The sequence below is a fragment of the Capricornis sumatraensis genome, chromosome 4, assembly GCF_032405125.1.
Source record: "Capricornis sumatraensis isolate serow.1 chromosome 4, serow.2, whole genome shotgun sequence".
Classification (NCBI taxonomy): domain Eukaryota; kingdom Metazoa; phylum Chordata; class Mammalia; order Artiodactyla; family Bovidae; genus Capricornis; species Capricornis sumatraensis.
Window position 1 is genome coordinate 148674979 of NC_091072.1, and position 22196 is coordinate 148697174.

General features: G+C 47.0%; 1 protein-coding gene across 1 annotated transcript in view; it reads left to right on the forward strand.

The window, feature by feature from the left end:
- ANO2 (anoctamin 2) overlaps positions 1 to 22196 on the forward strand; it is a 334097-nt gene that overhangs the window by 286333 nt on the left and 25568 nt on the right. Inside the window, exon 20 of the mRNA XM_068970582.1 lies at positions 6599 to 6744. Within this exon, the coding sequence (XP_068826683.1) occupies positions 6599 to 6744 (146 nt within the window). The remainder of the gene's footprint in view (positions 1 to 6598; positions 6745 to 22196) is intronic.

Below are 22196 nucleotides of genomic sequence, written 5' to 3' on the forward strand. Positions count from 1 at the left end.
AACTTATCTCTCTCTCTGAGGATGCCGTGTTCTCCTTAGAGATTCCCTGTGTGTGCATGCGTGCACGCCTGCGTGTTGTAAAAAGCACCACCACTAAATTCTGGTGGCTTCTCAAGTCGACCAGCCCAGCAACCTTCTTTATTAGATTGTTTCCCAATCTTTAGTCACTGTCAACAGCTTCTAAATTGTTTTCCATTATTTACCTAGACATAAAGAGTGGAACATGACTGAGTGACTTTCACTCACATTTACCTAAACAGCTATTTGCATATTAATTTCCTCTAAACCAATTCACTTTTTAAGTCCATCTCATTTCTGAAAATGGAAAACTAATGCTATCAGTCACCCTGAATAGCAAATAACAGTAGAAAGAAATACAATAAAAATGATCCATTATTAATCATTGATCTTAGTGTAAGATCTGCATTCTCTTTATTGAAAAGGAAGTCACGCAAGTGCCGTGGAGCTATTCACGGCATACCAGGGCTGGACTGGGGTTTTCTCCAGGCGTGCAATCAGAGGGATGGGTTAAGAGCAGTGAAGGGAATAATTCTCCTAGGTCCTCTACGGAGATGTAAGGCCAAGTCTAGTGAAAGCGAAAGTGAAGTCGCTCAGTCGTGTCCGACTTTTCATGATCCCATGGACTGTAGCCTACCAGGCTCCTCCGTCCATGGGATTCTCCAGGCAAGAGTACTGGAGTGGGTTTCCATTTCCTTCTCCAGGGGATCTTCCCAACCCAGGGATCAAACCCGGGTCTCCCACATTGCAGGCAGACGCTTTGCCATCTGAGCCACCAGGGAAGCCCAAGACCAAGTCTAGAGACCTTCCAAAAACGTCCCATGAACTGCAAGTGGAACTTGTCCTTTGCTTGGGAGACACTGGCTTAGAGCAAAGTTCTTGCCTCTTAACCCCGTGGATCTCCACGAGGCTGGCACAGATACCAGGTGTGTCCATGAATACTATACACCTGCCCTTTGGGATCTCAGATAAGCATCTTCAGCTTCCAGATTTCTCCCTTGTTACCCCTAAATTTTGTAGGGGCCCCAGTCAGGGCCCCCATGAAAGGCCAGCTCTGTCTAGGCACCATCCAAACAGAAGCGTGTCCCTGGAGGTGTAAAAATGAAGTGCTTTCAACGAAGGCAGCAAAACTGGGGGCGGTAGGTGATTCAAGGGCAACTCTGTAACCAGTGAGGACATGATAAGAAATGGAGCTGAAGCCGTGTGGTCTGGCCACGCAGCCCGGGCTGCCCGGGCCTGACGCGACACATGCTTTCCAGAGGGGGCCAGGTGGTTTTCAGCACAGTGGGGCTCAGAACAATGCGCATTGGCAGCTCCTTCTGACGTGACTCCAGATGTGGGTGGCGGCAGGGCAGGATCCAATCCTGTGCTAGTTATTACCTGAGTCCCCTGATGGGGACTGTCCTCATCTCCCTCACGACACACACACACACACACACACACACACACACCACCTTTCCCATCTGTGTTTGTGCAGAATGGACTTTAGATCCCGAAACACACCACAGTACATCCCAGCTCTTCACTAAGATTTTATCTCGAACTCATCTCCAGCATCTCATGAAGCAAATAAGAAATGGCCTTTTATCATTCATGGAGATGAATGTGTATGTGTGTGTGTATGAAAGAGAGAGAGAAACGAAAAAAAAAGGGTAAATGCTGTCTTTCTCAGGTGTCAGATTCTTTCCTGAGTAACGTCTGAGATGGACAGAGGGGATGGATTAATATGTCCATTATCAAAATGTCTCCTGTCTCCTATTCTTGCTAGAAGCACCAGATCACATCCCCAAAGAGCTGCAACATACCCCTGGACACAGCCAGGAAGATTTTGTAAACTTTCTTCTTTTTTTGATAAATGCGATGTCTTATATTTCAGGACATAAAACAGTTTCTCTTTAAAGCCATCACAGGAGAGGGAGGTGTGTGTTCCCCTCAGTACAGTGGAATCTGGCCGTGAATCAGAGGTTTAAGGAACAAATTTGAATCCTGTCCCATGTCAAGAAGAGGAATACACAACTCAGAGGTTGACGTGTTTCTCTTCTTGTGGCCCATCCCAGGCTCAGTTCTGCTTTCTTTCACGAGGCTTGAGGTCTGTGGAGCCAAGGGCATTGGAAGACTGCCCGGGGCCCTGATTCCTCCGGTTGGGGGCGAGGGTAGGAGGCAAGTTGTGACTAAAGGTCACCATGGTCTCAGGGTGAGCCTGTAGGGCACACACAGGGGGAAGGCTCAGGGTTCTGGACAGGGTTTCTGAAACTTGTCATTAACAAGGGACAGAGAAAGAGCAGATGAAAAGGAGACAAGGGTAACATCAAAGGAGTTATTTTAACAAGGGAGCGCATCGTACGGTCGGAATCACCATCTGAGGCTTTCCACACGGCCCATCTGTGTATTATACAATGTGCAGGATTCCTGTTAAATCCTGCACTGGAGGGACTTCCTTTATTCATGTTTTTAATGGGGACTGGGATCTCCAGGAGGGAGGCTCCTGGGAAAGAGAGGGTTTGTAAGAACTGTGTGGACTTTGGGACCTGCCCACAGCGCAGCGCATGGCTGACCGCCCTGTGTTTCTTCCATCTGCCCTCCACCTTGGCCTTGGTTGCTGTGGGGTCTCATGGTTGAGCATCTGTTCCCGTGACTCCTCTTTCCTTCTGTTTTTGCTCCTTGGAAGGTTCCTTCCCCTCCACTCCACCCACAGACACGTTTATTGTGAGGGCTTCTATTGTTCTCTCCGTGATGGTTCTTGGGGCTCTAGCTCTAACTTCCATCTGTTTGCAGAGCTCCAGGCCACATATTGGAGAAGGACATGGCAATCCACTCCAGTACTTTTGCCTGGGAAATCCCATGGACAGAGGAGCCTGGTGGGCTATTGCCCGTGGGGCTGCAAAGAGTTGGACACAACTGAGCAACTAAACAACAAGAACAAGACCACATATAGCAGAGCTTACCAGGCATCCCTACTTCATTGTCTCGTGAGACCCTCCGTCTCAACACACCCTCCCCCTCTTCACTTGTGTCCGCCAGCTTAGCCAGCTCTGCAACAAGCCGTGCACCTGGCTGAGCACTCTAGAGATCACCCTTGGTCCCTCTTTCCTTCCCAGCTGCAGTTCCCCACTTGCTTAACCCCATCTCTGGAGCATGTCGCCATCTCTCTGCTTCCCTTTGTGTCCATGGCAACCGTCCTAGCCTCTGCGACCCTGATCTCCCACTGGCACCCCTGCATCCAGGTGGCTTACAAGGGCATCTTCATGAGCTTGGGCCACCTCTCAAGTCATCTTCCACCACTTTCTGCCTCTTACCTTACGTTCCAAACATCTTGAGCTCCTTTTAGGCCTGCAGTGAGCCATGCTCACACCATCTGTGGCTGTTGCACAGATAATTCTCTGTGTCTAGAACACACACCTTTCCCCATCACAGCACTCTCTCTCTCCTGCTGCTTTGCTCATCTTTTGTCATTTGATTGGTTTATATATTTCTTCCCCGGGAAAAACTTGCAGGTTGGGTTGACCATCGTCTCCTAAATCTCGCCCTTTCTAATACTCATTACACAGGACGAGTGATGTTTGTTTAAGTGTCCACTGTCCCAGCTGAATTACCTCACTAAACACATCAAATGCCTTTCACTTCAGTTCAGTTCAGTTGCTCAGTCATGTCCGGCTCTTTGCGACCCCATGGACCACAGCATGCCAGGCCTCCCTGTCCGTCACCAACTCCTGGAGTCCACCCAGACCCGTGTCCATTGTGTCGGTGATGCCATCCAACCATCATCCTCTGTCATCCCCTACTCCTCCTGCCTTCAATCTTTCCCGGCATCAGGGGCTTTTCAAATGAGTCAGCTCTCCACATCAGGTGGCCAAAGTATTGGAGTTTCAGCTTCAACATCAGTCCTTCCAATGAACACCCAGGACTGATCTCCTTTAGGATGGACTGGTTGGATCTCCTTGCAGTCCAAGGGACTCTCAAGAGTCTTCTCCAACACCACAGTTCAAAAGCATCAATTCTTTGGCGCTCAGCTTTCTTTATAGTCCAACTCTCACATCCATACATGACCACTGGAAAAACCATAGCCTTGACTAGATGGACCTTTGTGGGCAAAGTAATGTCTCTGCTTTTTAATGTGCTGTCTAGGCTAGTCATAACTTTCCTTCCAAGGAGCAAATGTCTTTTAATTTCATGGCTGCAGTCACCATCTGCAGTGATTTTGGAGCCCAGAAAAATAAAGTCAGCCACTGTTTCCCCATCTATTTGCCATGAAGTGATGGAACCGGGTGCCAGGATCTTAGTTTTCTGAATGTTGAGCACTAAGCCAACATTTTTTACTCTCTTCTTTCACTTTGACCAAGAGGTTCTTTAGTTCTTCACTTTCTGCTGTAAGGGTAGTGTCATTAATAAAATATTTATTTATTTGACTGATCAAGTCTTACTTGCAGCACGTGGGAATTTTCATTGCAGCTCACAGACTCTGTAGTTGTGGTGTGTGGGGTCAGCAGTTGCAGTAAGAAGACTTAGCTGTCCTGCAGCATGTAGGGTCTTAGATCCCCCGATAGGGATCAAACTCACATCCCCTGCATTGCAAGGTGGATTCTTAACCACTGGATCGCCTCAGGGAACTCCCCATCAATTATTTTTCATTTCTTATGTAGCTTTGGCTTTGTTCTATCATTTTTTAAATCAAAATATAAGTGATTTACAATATTGAGTTAGATTCATGTATACAGCAAAGTGATTCAGCTGTGTGTAGTAGTATAGTAGCAGTTCAGAACTGAATAGGGATATATGCATGTGTTTAATTTCCCATGATTAATTATAACCATTCATTATTCTTTACTAAAGGTTGGGTGAAGTATCTGGTTACTGGCACTTGGAGGGAAAGTCTCAGTTTGAGTTCTGGTCCTGGACCTTCCCTTTCTCCTTCCCTCTCTCCTTCTCTTCTTTTCTTTCCTTTTTTCGTCTCTCTCTTCTTTATGTTTTTTTTTTTTTTCCTTCATCCTCTCCCTTTGTCCTGAATCACATCCAGGGTCTCAGCTAGTTCCTAAATTCATACTGTTTGACTTTAGAATCTTTAGGCTTCCTTTCGGCTTCTCTTAATTTCTTGTGATCACAGAATTGTTGCTTGCTATCTTATTATGAAATATTTTATCTAACTATTGCATCTGTGGATCTCACCCATTCTTTACCTCCTCCTGTGATGAAGAGGAGGAGGACAATGATAGATATATTTATGGAGCTCTTGGCATATAACAAGCCCTAAATTAAGCATATTACATAGATTTTCTACTTTGACCCAATGGACTGGTTAATATTTATTTCTCATCTTATAGGTAAGAAAACTAAAGCTTATGGAGTCTTCAACTTCATACCAACCCCAAGAGGCTGGGCCATTATTATCTTGTTATTATTTTAGACCAGAAACATCCTGAATGAAGTTGACTCATCTACTTGGGCTAATATGGCATGGCTTAAACAACAGGAGTGTATTTTCTCACACTTCTGGGGGCTCGATAGTTCAAGATAAAGACTGGCCATGTTTGGTTTCTAGTGAGGGCTTCTTCCTGGCTTTCAGATCACTGTCTCCTCACGGTAACCCCATATGGTGGAGATAGATTAAAATTTTAGTTGTATTTATTTATTTGGCTGTGCTGGGTCTTTTCTTAGTTGCAGCACATGGGATCTTTAAATGCAGCATATGAGCTCTTAGTTGGGGTCATGAGATCTAGTTCCCCAACCAGGGATTGAACCTGCATTGGGAGCACAGAGTCTTAGCTACTGGACCACTGGAAGTCCCTCTCTTCCTTTTCTTACAAGGCAAACAACCCTCTAGGTGAGGACCCACCTTTATGACCCCATTGAACTTTAATGACTTCCTAAAAGCCCTGTCTTGATATACAGTCACACTGGGACTTAGAGCTTCACACATATGAATTGGGGGTGGGGAATGGGTGCAGCTTATCCCGTGGTGGTGGTTAGACAATGTTTACCTTGGCTTTAATGGACATAATTGAAGGCAGGAGGAGAAGGGGACGACAGAGGATGAGATGGGTGGATGGCATCACCGACTTGATGGACATGAGTTTGAGCAAGCTCCAGGAGTTGGTGATGGACAGGGAAGCCTGGCGTGCTGTAGTCCATGGGGTCACAAAACGTTGGATGTGACTGAGTGACTGAACTGACAGAATGGACATATGCTATTTATATTATTAAGACCTGAAAATGTTTGAGCTGGTAAGAGAGCATCATTTCTAGTATTTTCTAAACACTCCCCATTCCGCATGAAGAGGGTGGGTAGTCCACCCGTTAGACAACAGGACTATCTGAGCATCTGACAGGTAGGGCCACTTCTATGTTGCTTATCCAACAGCAGAAAGAATTCATTTTCTTTGGATTTGAAGAAACTTGATCCTTTGTGGGGGGTCCTTTTATTATCCTAACAGAGGACCGCCTCAGATTGTCTCCTTGGTGTTCCTCTCTCTTGTCCTTAGATCAGAGTGGCTTCGATATCAAGACAGTCATTTTTCTCTTTTCTGTCTGCAGAACGCACCCTCTCCTCTAGAGGCTTCTGGTGACTGGTCCCTTTCTTTTCCAGGAAGCTAAAGAAGCTATTTCGGAAGCTGAAAGATGAGACAGAGCCTGAAGAAGCTGACTCTGCCCATTCAAAGCATCCAGAGCAGTGGGACCTAGACTACAGCTTGGAACCGTACACTGGACTGACACCAGAGTATATGGAAATGAGTAAGATCCTATGGACTTTCCTTCTGCTGGAGGTGGGTTCAGATAAGGAGTCCAGGGTGGAGGGGAGGATTAGGAAAATCCCCGGGGCAGCGTCTACTCCTTCAAAGGCTTCATGGCTACCCAATGTCACCTTCAGGGCCCCGTGGAAGCTAAGGGGGAAGGAGCAGAAGGAGCCTTGAGCTGAAGCACCTTATCATCCATTTGATACTCACATGGAGCCCTCTTCTCTTTGCATCTCCTCTCCTCACCTATCATATGAGAAGCTTTGTCTCTAGGTTTCTTTCCATGGTTTCTATCATGAGAGGCAATTGAGAAGTCTGAAATTTAAGAATGGACTTTCCATTAAAGAAGAGTAAAGTAGTCCCTTGACATTTGGGACAAGGATTTTCCATCTTGACAAGGAGAATAGAGGAGAGTCCCTCCCTCTGATCAGGCAGGGCTCAAAACATGTGAGCTTGTCTCTAAAAGTGGTGAGGATATTTTGGGTAGGCGGTGAGAGGAGGATTTCCAGTTAGAATCTCTGACTGCCCTCGGATGAGCCTTGAGAGTGGGAGTGTGTGTAGCACAGGCTGGTAGACGCGGTCATCTCAGATGTGGTTGGGGAGACATGCGTTCTCCATCTTGAGCAGTGTCCCAGCTTGGACCAGCTGCCTTCCAATGTTTGGCCACTTGTGAATAATCCTGATCTCTCACTGGGGTGGATATTTGAGAAGCCTGTTTCTAAGACTTGGAACGAATGAATTAAAAACAGAGGACCAAGAGGGCAGATGTACCATCTAAATATTGACTCAATCTAGAGTGTGTGGAGGAGCATCAGCGAGATCCCACGACAGAATCACTCAGTACTTTCGATCAATAGACCCTCATTGTGTTTGCATAACGGTTCCAGCCTCCTTTGGTTAATCCCTTCTCACCGGGGGCCACTCATGCCTCTGTGTATCAGGTACTTCACTTGTTATTTCTAATTGATATTTATTCTGTCTCTTCATAGTGTGTGTATGTGTGTGTTTGTGTGTGTGTGTGCATGCGTGCATGCATATATATGTGTGTTAAGGGTACAGCAGTGGATAAGGTCTAGGTCAGATGGCTAACAACATTCTGTTCTAGCCCTGGGGTCTCTAAACAGATGTGTTAGCTGCTCAGTCGTGTCCAATTCTCTGTGACCCCATGGACTGCAGCCCACCAGGCTCCTCTGTCCATGGGATTCTTCAGGCTAGAATACTGGAGTGGGTTGCCATTTCCTTCTCCTGGAGATCTTCCCCACCCAGGGATTGAACCTGGGTCTCCTGTATTGCATTCTTTACCATGTGAGCCACCAGGGAAGCCCAGGGTCTCTTAAAATTCCAGGCAAATCCTGAGCTTTGTCATCTAAATAAACTTGCCAAAGAAGATCTAAATAAACTTGCCAAAGAAGAAACAGTCATTAGGCCTGCCTCTGGAGCAATAGACACAGAAAATATCAAGGTCCGGTTTGTGTAAACACATGGCCCCCTGCTGCTTTTCATGTCTCACCAAGTTCTACCTCTCATCCCTCTCCAACACTGAACCAGGCATTAACACAGACACAGCCGTTTGGATTTCAGATGTCCTTGTGTGTCTGCCATCCTCTCGGGAAGAAATTGTTGCCAGATTGAGGCTTCTATTGGGGGAGAGGCTTGCTCCTTACTCCAGAACCCCTGTAACTCTGTCTTTAAACCTCCACCTTCCAACTCAAGTGCCTCCCCTACCACCCAATTATTTGCGTAGGTATTTACATAACTGTCTGCCTATCTCTCCAGGGCTGACTATTTCAAAGCTCCCTCTCCTGAGTGATTAAGAGCAGAGAGCCTTGAGCCATCCTCCCTGGGTTCAAATCCTGGCTCTGTCACCAGTTAGCTGGACAGCTTTGGGTAAATGGCTAACCCTAACCCTGAGCCTGACCCCGACCCTGACCCTCACTCTGATTCTGACCCTGACCCCAACTTCACTGGATAGTTGTAGTTGTGAAACACTTACAAGGGACTCAGAGGGAGGAGTTGTGGTGCTGGAGAAGACTCCTGAAGGTCCCTTGGACAGCAAAAAGATCAAACCAGTCAATCCTAAAGGAAATCGACCCTGAATATTCATTGGAAAGACTAATGCTGAAGGTGAAGCTCCAATACTTTGGCCACCTGATGTGAAGATCTGACTCACTGGAAAAGACCTTGATACTAGAAAGAGGCAAAAGGAGAAGGGGGCAACAGGGGATGAGATGGTTGGATGGCATTGTCGACTCTATGGACCTGAGTTTGAGCAAACTCCAGGAGATGATGAAGGCCAGGGAAGCCTGACATGCTGCAGTCCATGGGGTTGCAGAGAATCAGACATGACTGAGCGACTGAACGACGGCAGAGGGAGGGGCGAGTCTGGAGACCAGGAGGACAGTCTCTCCAACAATCCAGGTTGATACTGATTCAGCCTTGAGTGGGGGAGGAAGCCTGGACCACACAGGGGCTTCCCATGCTGAGTTCCACAGAAACTCACTCACAGAACTCTTGAGGCCATTCTGCTAAGCTATTAGCCATTTTAGAGACATGATTATTTTATTATAAGTGAAAGGACAGTGTTTCTGACTTAGATGTCCTTCATTCCTAGTATCTCTGGGTTATCCTCTTCACCCTTTACGCGACCACTTGCCCCCAGTATGATCACAGATGAGGTCCAGGATAAACCTCACCCAGCGATGACTTCATCTAGTCGTGTAGGCTACATGCAGTTGGAGGATGTTCTGGGGTTCAGCCCTAGGCGTGCTGTGGCTGGTTACATAGCTTAATGCTTTCAAGTCAGCCAGGCCTTCTTTCCTCATCTGAGAAGTAGCTTTGATGAAAATAGCACCTACTTTGTAGGATGCTTCTGAAAACTAGGAAATGAATCTGGAATAATTAAAAATCAGTGCTTGGGAAACTCCCCTGGTGGTCCCGTGGCTAAGACTTTGCATTGCCAATGCATGGGGTGTGGGTTCGACTCCTAGTTGGGGAATTAAGATCCTGCATGCCATGTGGCATGGCCAAGCAAATATAAAACAAAACAGTCCACCATCTCGCTACACTTTCAATGAATATCGGCCACCATTGTTAGTGTCAAGAGTCCAGTTTCTTTCTCTTGAATCAAGAAATTGACTAAAAACCATCTGGAGGCCCTGGATGCAGTGAGCCCTGGAGGTTTTCCCCATCCCATCAGCGTAGGATCAGGTGTTGATTTAAAGACTGAGGGTACGAGATTCCAAGGCAAATCTAAGAATCACACTGGAAACCTGAGACATAAGCAGTCTAAGATACTTGTCCTTCCAGAGAACATGGAGGCCTTAGGGCTTTGCTTGTCTGACATCTCACGTGGGCTCCTTTTTGGCGTCTGTTGGTCTCAAACCCACAAACTTTTGTTCCTCTAGTCATCCAAAAAATAATTGCTATTGTCTTCCTGACTTAGGAATTCAGTTATCCCCTGGTGGAGCCTCCTCTAGTTTCTTAAATGCAGCCCAGGCTTTGAGGCCCTCAGGCTATTCATGTGGGTGATGAGCCACATTTCTTCTTGTCATTGACATTGTCATTACAGGAGATCTCATTTTTCTTAGTTGCAAGCTTACGATCCTGTCAAATCAAAAAGGAGGTGCACGGGTGATTGCATATTTTGGAGTAAGTGCCAGATCCTTATTTTGAAAGACCAAGAGCTGTCAGTCTCCCTTGCTCTCTAGATAAGCCCACAGAGTCATGTAAGAATTACGCAGCTGATGGAAACAAACGGGACACCTTCCCTCCCTCCACCACCAAGAGACTCGGGGATCCACACCTTGCAGCTGCATCCAAGTTGTCTCATGAAATGGCAGACTGGAACTTCAGGGTGCAGGAGGCACGTGGATTGGTGTAGGCTATGACTTCTCCATGACTCCTTTCTGACTTTGCCTCATCTCTAGCTGGCAAGAGGGCTGCTTAGGATGATCCAGAACTTTTTTTTTTTTTTCAATCCATGACTCCTTACCTCACTGACTTTGCTTGTTGACTGAAAAATAAAATTGCACCACCCAGATGGTACTAGTGGTAAAGAACCCACCTGCCAATGCAGGAGACATAAGAGACATGAGTTCAGTCCCTGGGCTGGAAAGATCCCTGGAGGCGGGCATGGCAACCCACTCCAGTATTCTTGCCTGGAGAATCCCATGGACAGAGGAGCCTGGCGGGCTATGATCCATGGGGTTGCAAAGAGTTGGACATGACTTAAGTGACTGTGCATACTCATGAAAAAGTTGAGAATTATATTTTATTTGGCAGACATGCTAAGGACTTAAGCCTAGGAGACGGGCTCTCGGATAGTTGAGAAAGACTATTCCAAAGAGGTAAAGGAGAAGCCAGAATACATGTTTTTGTAAAAAAGCAAAAATGGTAGTTATAACATCAAAAGATTACTGTTAATTAAAGAACAACCAGACATTAATAAATTTAGCACTTTTCTATGTCTGGGAAGGAAAGCTATGACAAACCTAGGCAGTGTATTAAAAAGTAGAGACATCACTTTGCCAACAAAGGCTGTACAGTGCAAGCTATGGTTTTTCCGGTAGTCATGTATGGATGTGAGAGTTGGACCATAAAGAAGGCTGAGTGCCGAAGAACTGATGCTTTCAAACTGGTGCTGGGGAAGACTCTTGAGAGTCCCTTGGACTGCCAGGAGATCAAACCAGTCAATCCTAAAGGAAATCAACCCTGAATATTCATGGGAAGGACTGATGCTGAAGCCAAAACTCCAATACTCTGGCTACCTGATTCGAAGAGCCAACTCATTGGAAAAGACTCTGATGCTGGAAAAGACTGAAGGCAGAAGGAGAAGAGGGCAACAGAGGAGATGGTTAGATAGCATCACCAAGTCAATGGACATGAATTTGAGCTAACTCTGGGAGATAGCAGAAGACAAAGGAGCCTGACGTGCTGCAGTCCATGAGGTGGCAAAGAGCTGGACACAACTTAGTGACTGAACAATAAAAACAAAATGTCTGGGAAGATGCAAGAGTCTGGGGTCATTGAAATCATCTCTTTGATATACACCTTAGCTACCTGGGGCCAGGACCCTGTTTTCTCCATCCTGAATCCCTTCAGGCCGCACAGTCAGGGTGGCTGCAGTGGCAGATGGCTTGATGGCTCTAACATCTTTTGTTGGCTGACTGGCAGGTGAATTTGTTGGTCTGCAGTCTCTACTAAGAATTTTGGATTGCCTTTTAAGTCCTCAATGTTTCCTCTTTGAACAATAGCAGGTACATCCTAATTGCTTTGTTTTCTACTAATTCTTCCCCTTTCCCTTCTCAGCTTTTAAAAAATTTATTGATTTTAATTGGAAGATAATTACTTTATAATGTTGTGATGGTTTTTGTCATACATCAACATGAATCAGCCATAGGCTTACAGGTGTCCCCCTTCTCAGCTTTTAAAATAGATTTTTAAAAACACAATGTATGGAGAGAATGACATAGAAACATATACCCTACCATGTGTAACGTAAATAGCCAGTGGCGGTTTGCTGTGTGATTCAGGGAACTCAAACTGGGGCTCTGTAACAACTTAGAGGGATGGGAAGGGGTGGGAGGTGGGAGGGAGGTTCAAGAGGGAGGGGACATAGGTAAACCTAGGGCTGATTCAGCTGATGTTTGGCAGAAATCAACATAATATTGTAGAGCAATCATCCTTCAATTAAAAATGAATTAATTATAAAATAAAAATGAAAAAAAGTGATCCAGAGTGTGTTATCTTTTCTACCTAGAATCCTTCAACATTAGTGACTACCTCCCTTTCAGATAAAGTTCAGATGCCCTGATGCAGCATCCAGGGGTATCCACATGTGCTCATCTGGTGGGTTTAAACCGGCACGTGCTCCCCTCTGTGCCACAGCAGGTTCTTGCTGAGCTGTTCAGGCTCAAATGCATCTCCTAGAGGCATTGCTCAGCTCTCCCATCCTCAGTTCCTCTCTCCTCCTGTACCTGCTATGGCACAGGAGGAAATGGGAGCACTCTAAGGGATGTACAGTGAGTCCTTGTCCTCTCTTGTGGCAACCTCAGCCCAGTTCCTGGACCACAGGAAGGATTCTATAAACTACTTCTGGAATGAATGGCCCTCTGACTCTCTTTCCTTCCACAGCAGGGAAACAGAGGCCTCCCTGCTCTTTATCCTGTGGTATTTGGACTGGCCTCCCTTTTCACATTGGAGATACACACAGGTACATACACACACACACACACACACACACACACACACACACAGAGGCTTCCCTGGTGACTTAGTGGTAAAGAATTCACCTGCCAATGCAGGAGTCACAGGAGACACAGGTTTAATTCCTGGGTTGGGAAGATCCCCTGGAGGAGGGCATGGCAACCCACTCCAGTATTCCTGCCTGGAAAATTCTAAGGGCAGAGGAGCCTGACCGGCTACAGTGCATGGGGCTGTAAAAAGTCAGATACAACTGAAGCGACTTAGCACGCACGCCCTTGAGGCCAGGAAGAGACTCCATCCAGGGGAAACACTTCTGAGCCCTTCTGCTGGGAGACTTGGTCCTGAGACTGTTCTGGGTTCTCTCCCCACCCTCCAGGCATCTCTGTGCAGTCACACCTGCTCTGTCTCTGCACCTCCCTTCTGGTGGAGCTAGTCTTTGTCTGTAGCATCTCTGGAGGCTGCTCCCTCCATTCGGTTCAGCCTCTTTGTGCCCAAACATGGTGCTTCCCCAGCTACACCTTCAGCACCGTCTTTCACAAAGGCCAGCATCTCCCTGCTGCTCTCTGGATTCTTTCTAAGGTCGTGTCGGTCTTATCATCCATTGTTCAGAAACCTCCAGGTCTCCCACATCCTGAGCAAGGCCTCAAGGAGACATCTTTTCACTGTGTTTACCCTTAGATTCTTGTCCACACTCGGTGTGACCACAGTGAACATCACCGTCTCCCCACCCTCAGCCCGCACATCACTTTTTGTGCCTGACTGTATGTGCGGTCCTTGCCCTGGAATGCCCTGTGCCTTCTTGCTCCCATGGCAGTCAACACGCGTTCCATGTCACCTCCTCCTAGAAAGGTCCTTGCCCTCCCACCTGCCCTCCCCTCCCCAACACAGTACTTTAGCTCCCCTTCCCCACAGTTTCAGACAAGCTGCCTCCTAAGACAGCCGTGGCTGTTGGCAACTAATTTCAGGGCCTTGCATGGACTCTGAGAACCTACCGGGTAAGTCTGCAGAGGGGTGGCTGAATACATTGAGGGTATCATTTATCTCGCTTTGTCTGATCCAGGCTGTAACAATCTCATTTCGAGTAGTGCTGGCATCAACTCTCATTTATGATCAGGTTGGTAATCCAGCAAGTGGGTTATCAAGAGCAGTGGTTATCCTTCTTTCTCTTTCTTTGCCTCCTCCTCCTATAGTTCCCCCTCCTCCTCCCCTTCATAGCCGCCTTCTCCCCTCCCCCATGGGCTCCTTTCCAGGGAGCAAGGCAGGAAAGAGGAGAAGGCGTAATGCGAGCCCATCTACGCTGCTCACAGGTAGCAGCACAGCGAAAGAGCTTGGTGGGAGAGAAGATGCAAGTTTACACATCAGAACCTTGTTGGAGGCACTGGTCTCTGCCTTGGGCTTCCCTGGTGGCTCAGGCGGTAAAGAATCTGGCTTCAAGGCGGGAGACAGGGATTTAGTCCCTGGGTCAGGAAGATCCCCTGGAGAAGGGAATGGCAACTTGCTCCAGTACTCTTGCCTGGAGAATTCCAAGGATGGAGAAGCCTGGTGGGCTACAGTCCATGGGGTTGCTAAGAATCAGGCACGACTGAGCGGCTAACAGCGACTCTATGACAGGACTCACACCACGACCTCCGCCTTCTCTGCACTCTGTCTCAGAGCCCTTTGCTCTTCAGATGGTCACTGTAGGGTAAGGGAGCAGCAGCTCTCCTTCCCACCTTCCCAGAGGTTTTGAGGGAAAATCTGGCTGCCTGCATCCAGCAAGGTGACCTTGGACATGTCACAGCATCTTTCTGGGCCTTGATTGCTCCTCGACATCAGAGGGATTAGACCAGATAATGAGTTTTCCCTTGCAGAGGTGCAACCCCCTGGCCTGTGGTCCTAATCAGTCGTGTAATGTGTCATCAGTAGCGTGCTACTACTAATATGTTTTTTTAAAACATAAGGTAAACAGGACCAGTGTCACCCTCGGCTTCTCATGCTTCTAGATTTGGTCTGAGTGAGAGAGGAGGGAGGTTTCTGCCCAAAACCTCACTACCCCAGTGGAGCTGGGTGATGTGCAGGATAGTCTTTCATTGAATGTCATGATGAGAGTTAAGACTTCCAAGCCATGTCACCCCCAGGGTAACTTACCTGCGTGAGGTCACTCCATGGTCCTTTATCTGTACCAGGTAACCCTACCAGGGTCCCTTACCTGGGCCAGGTCACCTCCAGGGTCCCTTACCTGGACTACATCATCCCCAGGGCCCCTTACCTGGTCCAGGTCACCCCAGGGCCCCTTATCTGGACCAGAGTCATCCCAAGGTCCCTTCCAGTGCTGACATCCTGGTCCATTCATACCAGTTGGACAGTACATCTCAAAACCAAGAGGCCCAGAGAGTGCTCCAGGTGGCTTCAAGTCACCTTGAAGACCCATTAGTGAAACTGAGGCTAGAGCCTGTCTCCAGACCATCCCACAGGAGAGTCCCATTAGGACCTGTGGCATCTGGTGCAGTGGGGGCGGGGGACAGAGTGGGTTTCCCCTTTCCTTCCTGATGGGCTAGACCTCCCCAATCCCAGAAAGACCCTTGACTTGGGCTTTGAACAGAAAGGAGAGCCGTGAAACCAAAGCTGCCCGCTGCTTCTGGCGCGGCCCGACGCGGTGATCCCTGGCCCCGCTCTCAGCTGTCAGCTTCCTCCCCCAGTGATCCCTGGGACCACCCATGCCGACAGGAAGCACGCTGAGCCCACTCGGGGCCTGCCGGTTGTAATGGCGAGGCAGGTCATCATCTAGCGAGGCTGCCGCGAGAGATGTATTATATTTGTATTTTTTTCTAAATGGAGCTGGAACTGCGGCCCAGAAGGCCTGGGGGAGGGGCCTCGAGGTGAAGGGGAAGCCGGGAGTCTGGGGGCGCAGGCTCGGAATTGGTGGTGGGGATGGGCTGGCTCCAGACAAAGAAACCCGAGAGTGAGGGATTAGGCTGCAGAAACCTGTGAGGGGAGCAGCGGGCTTTCCAGGGAATCTCCAATATCAAACCCTTTTCCTGAAGAGCTTACTAGAAAGGACTTCAAGGTAAATCCCCCCTCCCCGGCTCAGAGCTGAGGTTAGAATGCTGGGGCCAGGAGCAGCCGTGACATTAATCATCAGCGTCCACAACCCGTCCCCAATCCCGGCATGGGCTTCGAAGCTCCTTGGCCGCACACCCCTCCCAGCCCAGTTGTGGGGTTTTCCTCAGGGCCCTGACAAGAGAGGAAATCCTTTCTTTGCTTTTAGAGTGGCAAGCGAGTCTCTGGACACTTGCAGCCCTCGACTTCGACAGCATGGAAATTTGGCATAAAAACATAGACTGGAATTTAATCCTCTAAGAGGAGTTTGGGGACACTTTCCAAAAGAACCTCTTGATAAAGTCTTACCACCATTTTATCAAACAAATTGTTGCTGTTGTTTCGCCGCTAAGTCACGTCTGATTCTTTCCGACCCTGTGGACGGTAGCCAGCCAGGCTCCTCTGTCCATGGGATTGTAAGTGACACAGCTGAAGGGCAATGGCCTAGCTTCATGTTATTCACTAAATTGTGATGTGAGCTTCTTGAGGGAGAGGCTTGTGTCTTAGTCACCAGGACCTGGCATACAGTAGGTACTTAATAAATGTCTGAAGATGAAGGAAGAAGAATAAAGAATGAAAAAGCTGATCCTCTCTTGAGGAGCTTGAAGACAAGGTGACAGTTGGATTCTACAGACGTCACCATTTTTCTTTTTTTTTTAAGTCTTTGTTGAATTTGTTACAATGTAGCTCCTGATGTTTATATCCTGATTTTTGGGCCCCTGAGGCATGTGGGATCTTAGCTGCACCCCCTGCATTGGAAGGTGGAGTCTTAACCACTGGACCACTAGGGAAGTTCCCAGACATCACCATTTTTCAAAGCTGTCCAGACACCCTGGCTATATTGATTTAGCTGGAACAGTCTGCCTCTTCCCCTCCCCTCAGGGGCCAAGATTACCTATTTTGAGGTGCTTTTAATTAAGAGATGCATGCATGCATGCATTCTTAGTTGCTCAGTCATATCCGACTCTTTGCCACCCTTTGGACTGTAGGCTCCCAGACTCCTCTGTCCATGAGATTTTTCAGGTAGGAATACTGGAGTGGGTTGCCGTTTCCTCCTCCAGGGGATCTTCCTGACCCAGGGATCGAACTTAGGTCTCTTTCATCCCCTGCACTGCGGGCAGATTCTTTACCTGCTGAGCCACCAAGGAAGCGCATTCTTATCATTGTGCGTGCTAAGTTACTTCAGTCATGTCTGACTCTTTGTGCCCCCATAGTCTGTAGCCTACTAGGCTCTTCCGTCCATGGGATTTTCCAGGCAAGAATACTGGAGTAGGTTGCCATTTCATCCTACAGAAGATCTTCCTTACCCAGGGATCAGATCTGAGTCTTCTACAGAGCAGGCAGATTCTTTACCTGCTGAGCTACCAGTGAGTGATAGTTGCTCAGTCATGCCTGACTCTTTGCAACCCCATGCCAGGCTCTTCTGTCTATGGAATTCTCCAGGCGAGATTACTGGAGTGGGTTGCCATTTCTTTCTACCAGGGAGCTACCAGGGAAGTCCTTAATTAGGGGAATCCTATCCCCTTAAGGGCAGGTCTTATCCAGCAATACAAGTGGATTGACTTGTAAAATTATCTGGATAGGCCAGGCAAAATATCCCATGTAATAGTCAACTCCTGATATGATTATGCTTCATAACAAATATCCCAGAGTCTCAGTGACTTGCAAATGTGGCAGAGAATAAAGAACAATGGAAAGAGCTGGCTCCAAGCATCACAGAGTAGTCCGCTGTGGAAATGATCAAGTAAACGTGGCCACTTATAAAGTGTGGAAGGGAATGAGGCTTCAGAGAGAGCAATGACTTAGGTGGCATCCAAGATTCTTTCCAACAGTCATACTGTTTGGTCATGGATAGTAGGGACCACACTGGGTAATTTCCAGGTTTTCAAGAGAGACTGATGTAGAAAACAAGTCCCAAGGCTGCCTTAGCTGTAAGTGATGAGAATTTCCAGAATATCTGTCCAACATCAGTGCTGAAGCCTGAATATTTTGTCACACAACCCCAAGTGTGTGCACTGCAAAGCAGTGGCTCCGAGAACCAGGAAATTCCTTTCCTGGAGCCATCCTGTTTATACAAACTGAGTCATCCCACTGGAAAATCAGGTACCTGCCATCTTCTCCAAATGCCATTTAAACACAGTTCAGGCAGCATCTAGGGTCTCATTGCGGTATTTCTGGGAAGGAGGGTGAGTCACAGGTCATGTCTCTCCTTTACTTTTGAAGCATACGTTGCTCGTCATTGTCTGCGCTCGGAGCCCCTTTCCCCACAAAGGCTTAAGAGAAAAGGCAAGGGTGTATTTGGATACCATGCCTGGAAGGCTCCTGGCATAGAGGAGATGCCCAGTTATGCTTGAGAAATGAATGAGGGAGGGAGGGAGGGAGTGAATGGAGGCAGTATTTTAGGTTAAGATACTGAGAACTCGCTTGTGTTCCCATTTCTCTTCTTGCTGTCAGCCAAGCTAAGAGTGCACTTGCAGCCCAGTTGTGGGTCCTTAGAGGTTGTGTATTTGTGTCTCCCTCCTTTGTCTGGTCCTTATTTCCTTTTCTCCAAAACGCCATACACTTACATATGTGTTCTTTTCATTGACTTTGCCTTCACCCTCTAAGAAGATGTAAGGACAAAGGGATAAAGCAAACAAAAATCCTCAGGGATTTGTTGCTTGGGAATTTCTCTCAAGCTTTACTATTTTCATTACTTTTCCACCTCACTGACTGCATCACCCCTGCCCGGATTGGTAGGTGGGAAGATAGATGATGGATAAATGGATGGGGGAGTGGAGGAAGGACACATAGGTAACTGGCCTTCACTTCCCACTTTGGAGATGAAAAAAGTAAACAAGAGCGAGTCAGCCAAGCTTTTCATTTGTTTATTCAAGAAACATTGGCTGGAAATTCACCAAGTGGTTCTCTGAAAATCAGAAGTGAATTGATAGAGCTCGGAAACTGAATGCTCTTTAATTTTAAGAAGCTGATGTAAGATTTTTTAGGTGCCACAAATGCGTGGCAGATGGAGCAATGGCACAGAAAATGTCGAGTTCAGCTGCAGCGTGCCCCCTACAGAAGACGCGCATATGCGGTGAAGACACCCTGGGAAGGGAAAACACCTGTATAGACTGATCGGGATGCTAATTATCATAAAAGTTCATTCTCTGACAAAAAGATTAGAAATCAGATTGGAGATGCTCCCCCAGAGGAAACCTAAGATGCTTGAGAGTGACCGAGGTGGGGGTGCAGGGGGAGGAATGCTGTAACTTTAGGGTTGAATATTTACATTTCTGTTCAGCGAAAGGACCTTGAACTCTGTTGGCATCAGAAACTATCTTTGTTTCCCAGCTTCATCAGTTTCTAGGTGTGTGGCCTTGGGAAAATTATTTCACCTCTTTGAGTCTGTTTTCTCACTTGTACAGTGGAGATAATAATACTTAATACCAGAGATTATTTTATGAACAGGAGAGCAAGCTGCCTGCACATGGTGGGTGTTTAGGAATTGTTGATTGAAGCTCCATGACCTCTGAGGGTCTGGAGTTTTTCTCATAGAAGATAGGAGAAATGGGAAGATTTTTCTAGAAGACCAGTCTCCAGGCCTTTAAGGCCCCTGTGGCTGAGAACCAAATTTTCCTGCCTTTTTCTGTGGCCATCAGTGGAGTTCACATGTGAAGACTCCCACAGCCCTAAGCTCTATTTCCACGGTAGCCAAGAGGGATGCTTATGGACTGGTCTGTATCTACCATCAACCTGAGATCGATTGTTTTAGCCAGACTCTGAGTTCATGAGGAGCAGAACTCTCAAGAGAGGCATTGGTGCTTCCATCTTCATCCAGAGGAATTACTATTTCACAATTCACAAGTTATGAGGAACAGTGGGGACTGAGTCTCTCTTAACCACAAAGAAATAAAAAAAAATGTGTCCTTGCTGATCTGTCCTGCTGCTGTATTGATTTGTAGGCGATAGATTCTTAATACTTAAGCCATGACTTCAAGGCTGGTCTTTCCTGTTACAACTTCCAGGGTTTCTGAATTGAGTCCAATCCATTATATATGGAAATATATATATAATGAGAGCTGGACCATAAAGAAGGCTGAGTGCCAAAGAATTGATGCTTTTGAATTGTGGTGAAGAAGACTCTTGAGAGTCCCTTGGACTGCAAAGAGATCAAACCAGTCAGTACTAAAGGAAATCAACCCTGAATATTTATCAGAAGGACTGTTGCTGAAACTGAAGCTCCAATACTTTGGTCACCTGATGTGAAGAGCTGATTCATTGGTAAAGACTGATGCTGAGAAAGATTGAAGGCCAAAGTAGAAGGGTGCAACAGAGGATGAGGTTGTTGGATGGCATCGCTGACTCAATGGACATGAGTTTGAGCAAACTCCAGGAGATTGTGAAGGACAGAGTGGCCTGGCGTGCTGCAGTCCATGGGGTTGAAAAGAGTCAGACATGACTTAGCAACTGAACTTGCTTAGCAACAGCCCTATATAAACCCAGGTGATCCTTTGGAGATTGAAAGGGAATTCCACCTATTGTCTTTATTTGCCCAGTAGTCTGTGAATTTGATGAATGGATTGGCAAGAGAGACCTCAATTACCAAACACACCAGGGGCTTCCCTGGTGGCTCAGATGGTAAAGAATCTGCCTGCCATGCAGGATACCCAGGTTTGACTGCCGAGTTTGGAAGATCCCCTGGAGAAGGGGATGACAATCCACTCCAGTATTCTTGCCTGGAAAATCCCATGGACAGAGGAACCTGGCAGGGGTCACATAGAATCGGACACGACTGAGCAAGTTACACTAACTAATCAACCAAACATGCAGAAAACCTTCAGAGGTCTCTTTGGCTTGTTCTTCAAGTTGAACCCAATGGTTGTGGGTCTCTCCACGTTCCTGCTGGGGAGGGTGAGTTACTCCTGCCCTGGAACTGTGACTCTGTTAATGCTGCCCTTAAAAGTCTGACTCCAAGACATAGCCAGGATTTGCTTACATGTCCAGCTTCTCCACTATATCCTGTGAACTCTGAGAAGGACAGAGTAGCCTGGTGTGCTGCAGTCCATGGGGTTGCAAAGAATCAGACATGACACAGTAATCTGTTCATCTTTGCTTCCTTAGCAGTGAGCATGGTGCTCAGTATCTAGACTGTGCCCAGTAGATGCTTGTTCGATGAGTGAGTGAATGAATGAATAAGTAATGGATGATGGACTTTGAGAGCCTTCTTATGCTTCTACTGTCAAGACTTTTACTATTTTCCTAAGCGATAGAGGTCCATTCCAAGAAAGCCGCTCATGTGCCTTCTGCTAACTCTTCCTGTTTGTGTGGTCCATCAACACTTACAAATCTCTTTCACACCAGACCCTGAGTGCCGAGCACAGTTGTCTTCCCTTGTCCTTAGGAGAAGGGGATCCCTGGACACTGTCTGGAAATGCAGGCTGATGAAAGAAACAGTGAGGACCTTTCCATGCTTTATTTTTACCTAAGTGTTTATATTCATGGGCTGCTTCTAGCTGAATCTTTTCAGTGACCACCTCCTGAGTAAGGAGACAGACTCAAGCCAACATATTTCTGAGTCCTTCCCTTCCATTGCTTATTAGAGGCTCATGATGGGGAGAATTTTTTTTTTTCCCCAGCCTCACCATATGTGGAATCTTAGTTCCTCCACCAGGGTTGGAACCAGACACTGCTTGGAAGCACAGAGTCTTAACCACTGGACCTCCAGTGAAATCTCAACAGGGAAGATTCTTAAACTTTCAGCTTTTAATCCCTTTAAACTGACTATATTATACAATTACTAAATTATAGAAAGTGTTTTAGAAAGCTAGTTACTTTCTTTAGAATTAGACTGTCCTAACTGATGGCTTTTACAACTGACTTTCTTCAAAGCCTTCTGTGTGCATGACAGGGCTGAGGCTGTCCGTGAGGATGTGTCAGAACCATGTTAAAACCTCACGGCCCCCTCTCCCTCCCCGTCACTAAGCACAATGATTTCCATCCACACATTTCAGTCGTCTGCCTCTTTTCACGTTTGTTTTGTATTTACAGCTGGTGACATTAAGTTCATATTCACGAAACAAGATAGCCACTCAACATCTACTACAGGAAGGACGCCACACAAAATGGCAGGGCCTCGGAAGAGCCAAAAACGTCCATGATCTCAAAGGAGCTTGTGGCTCAGGGCGC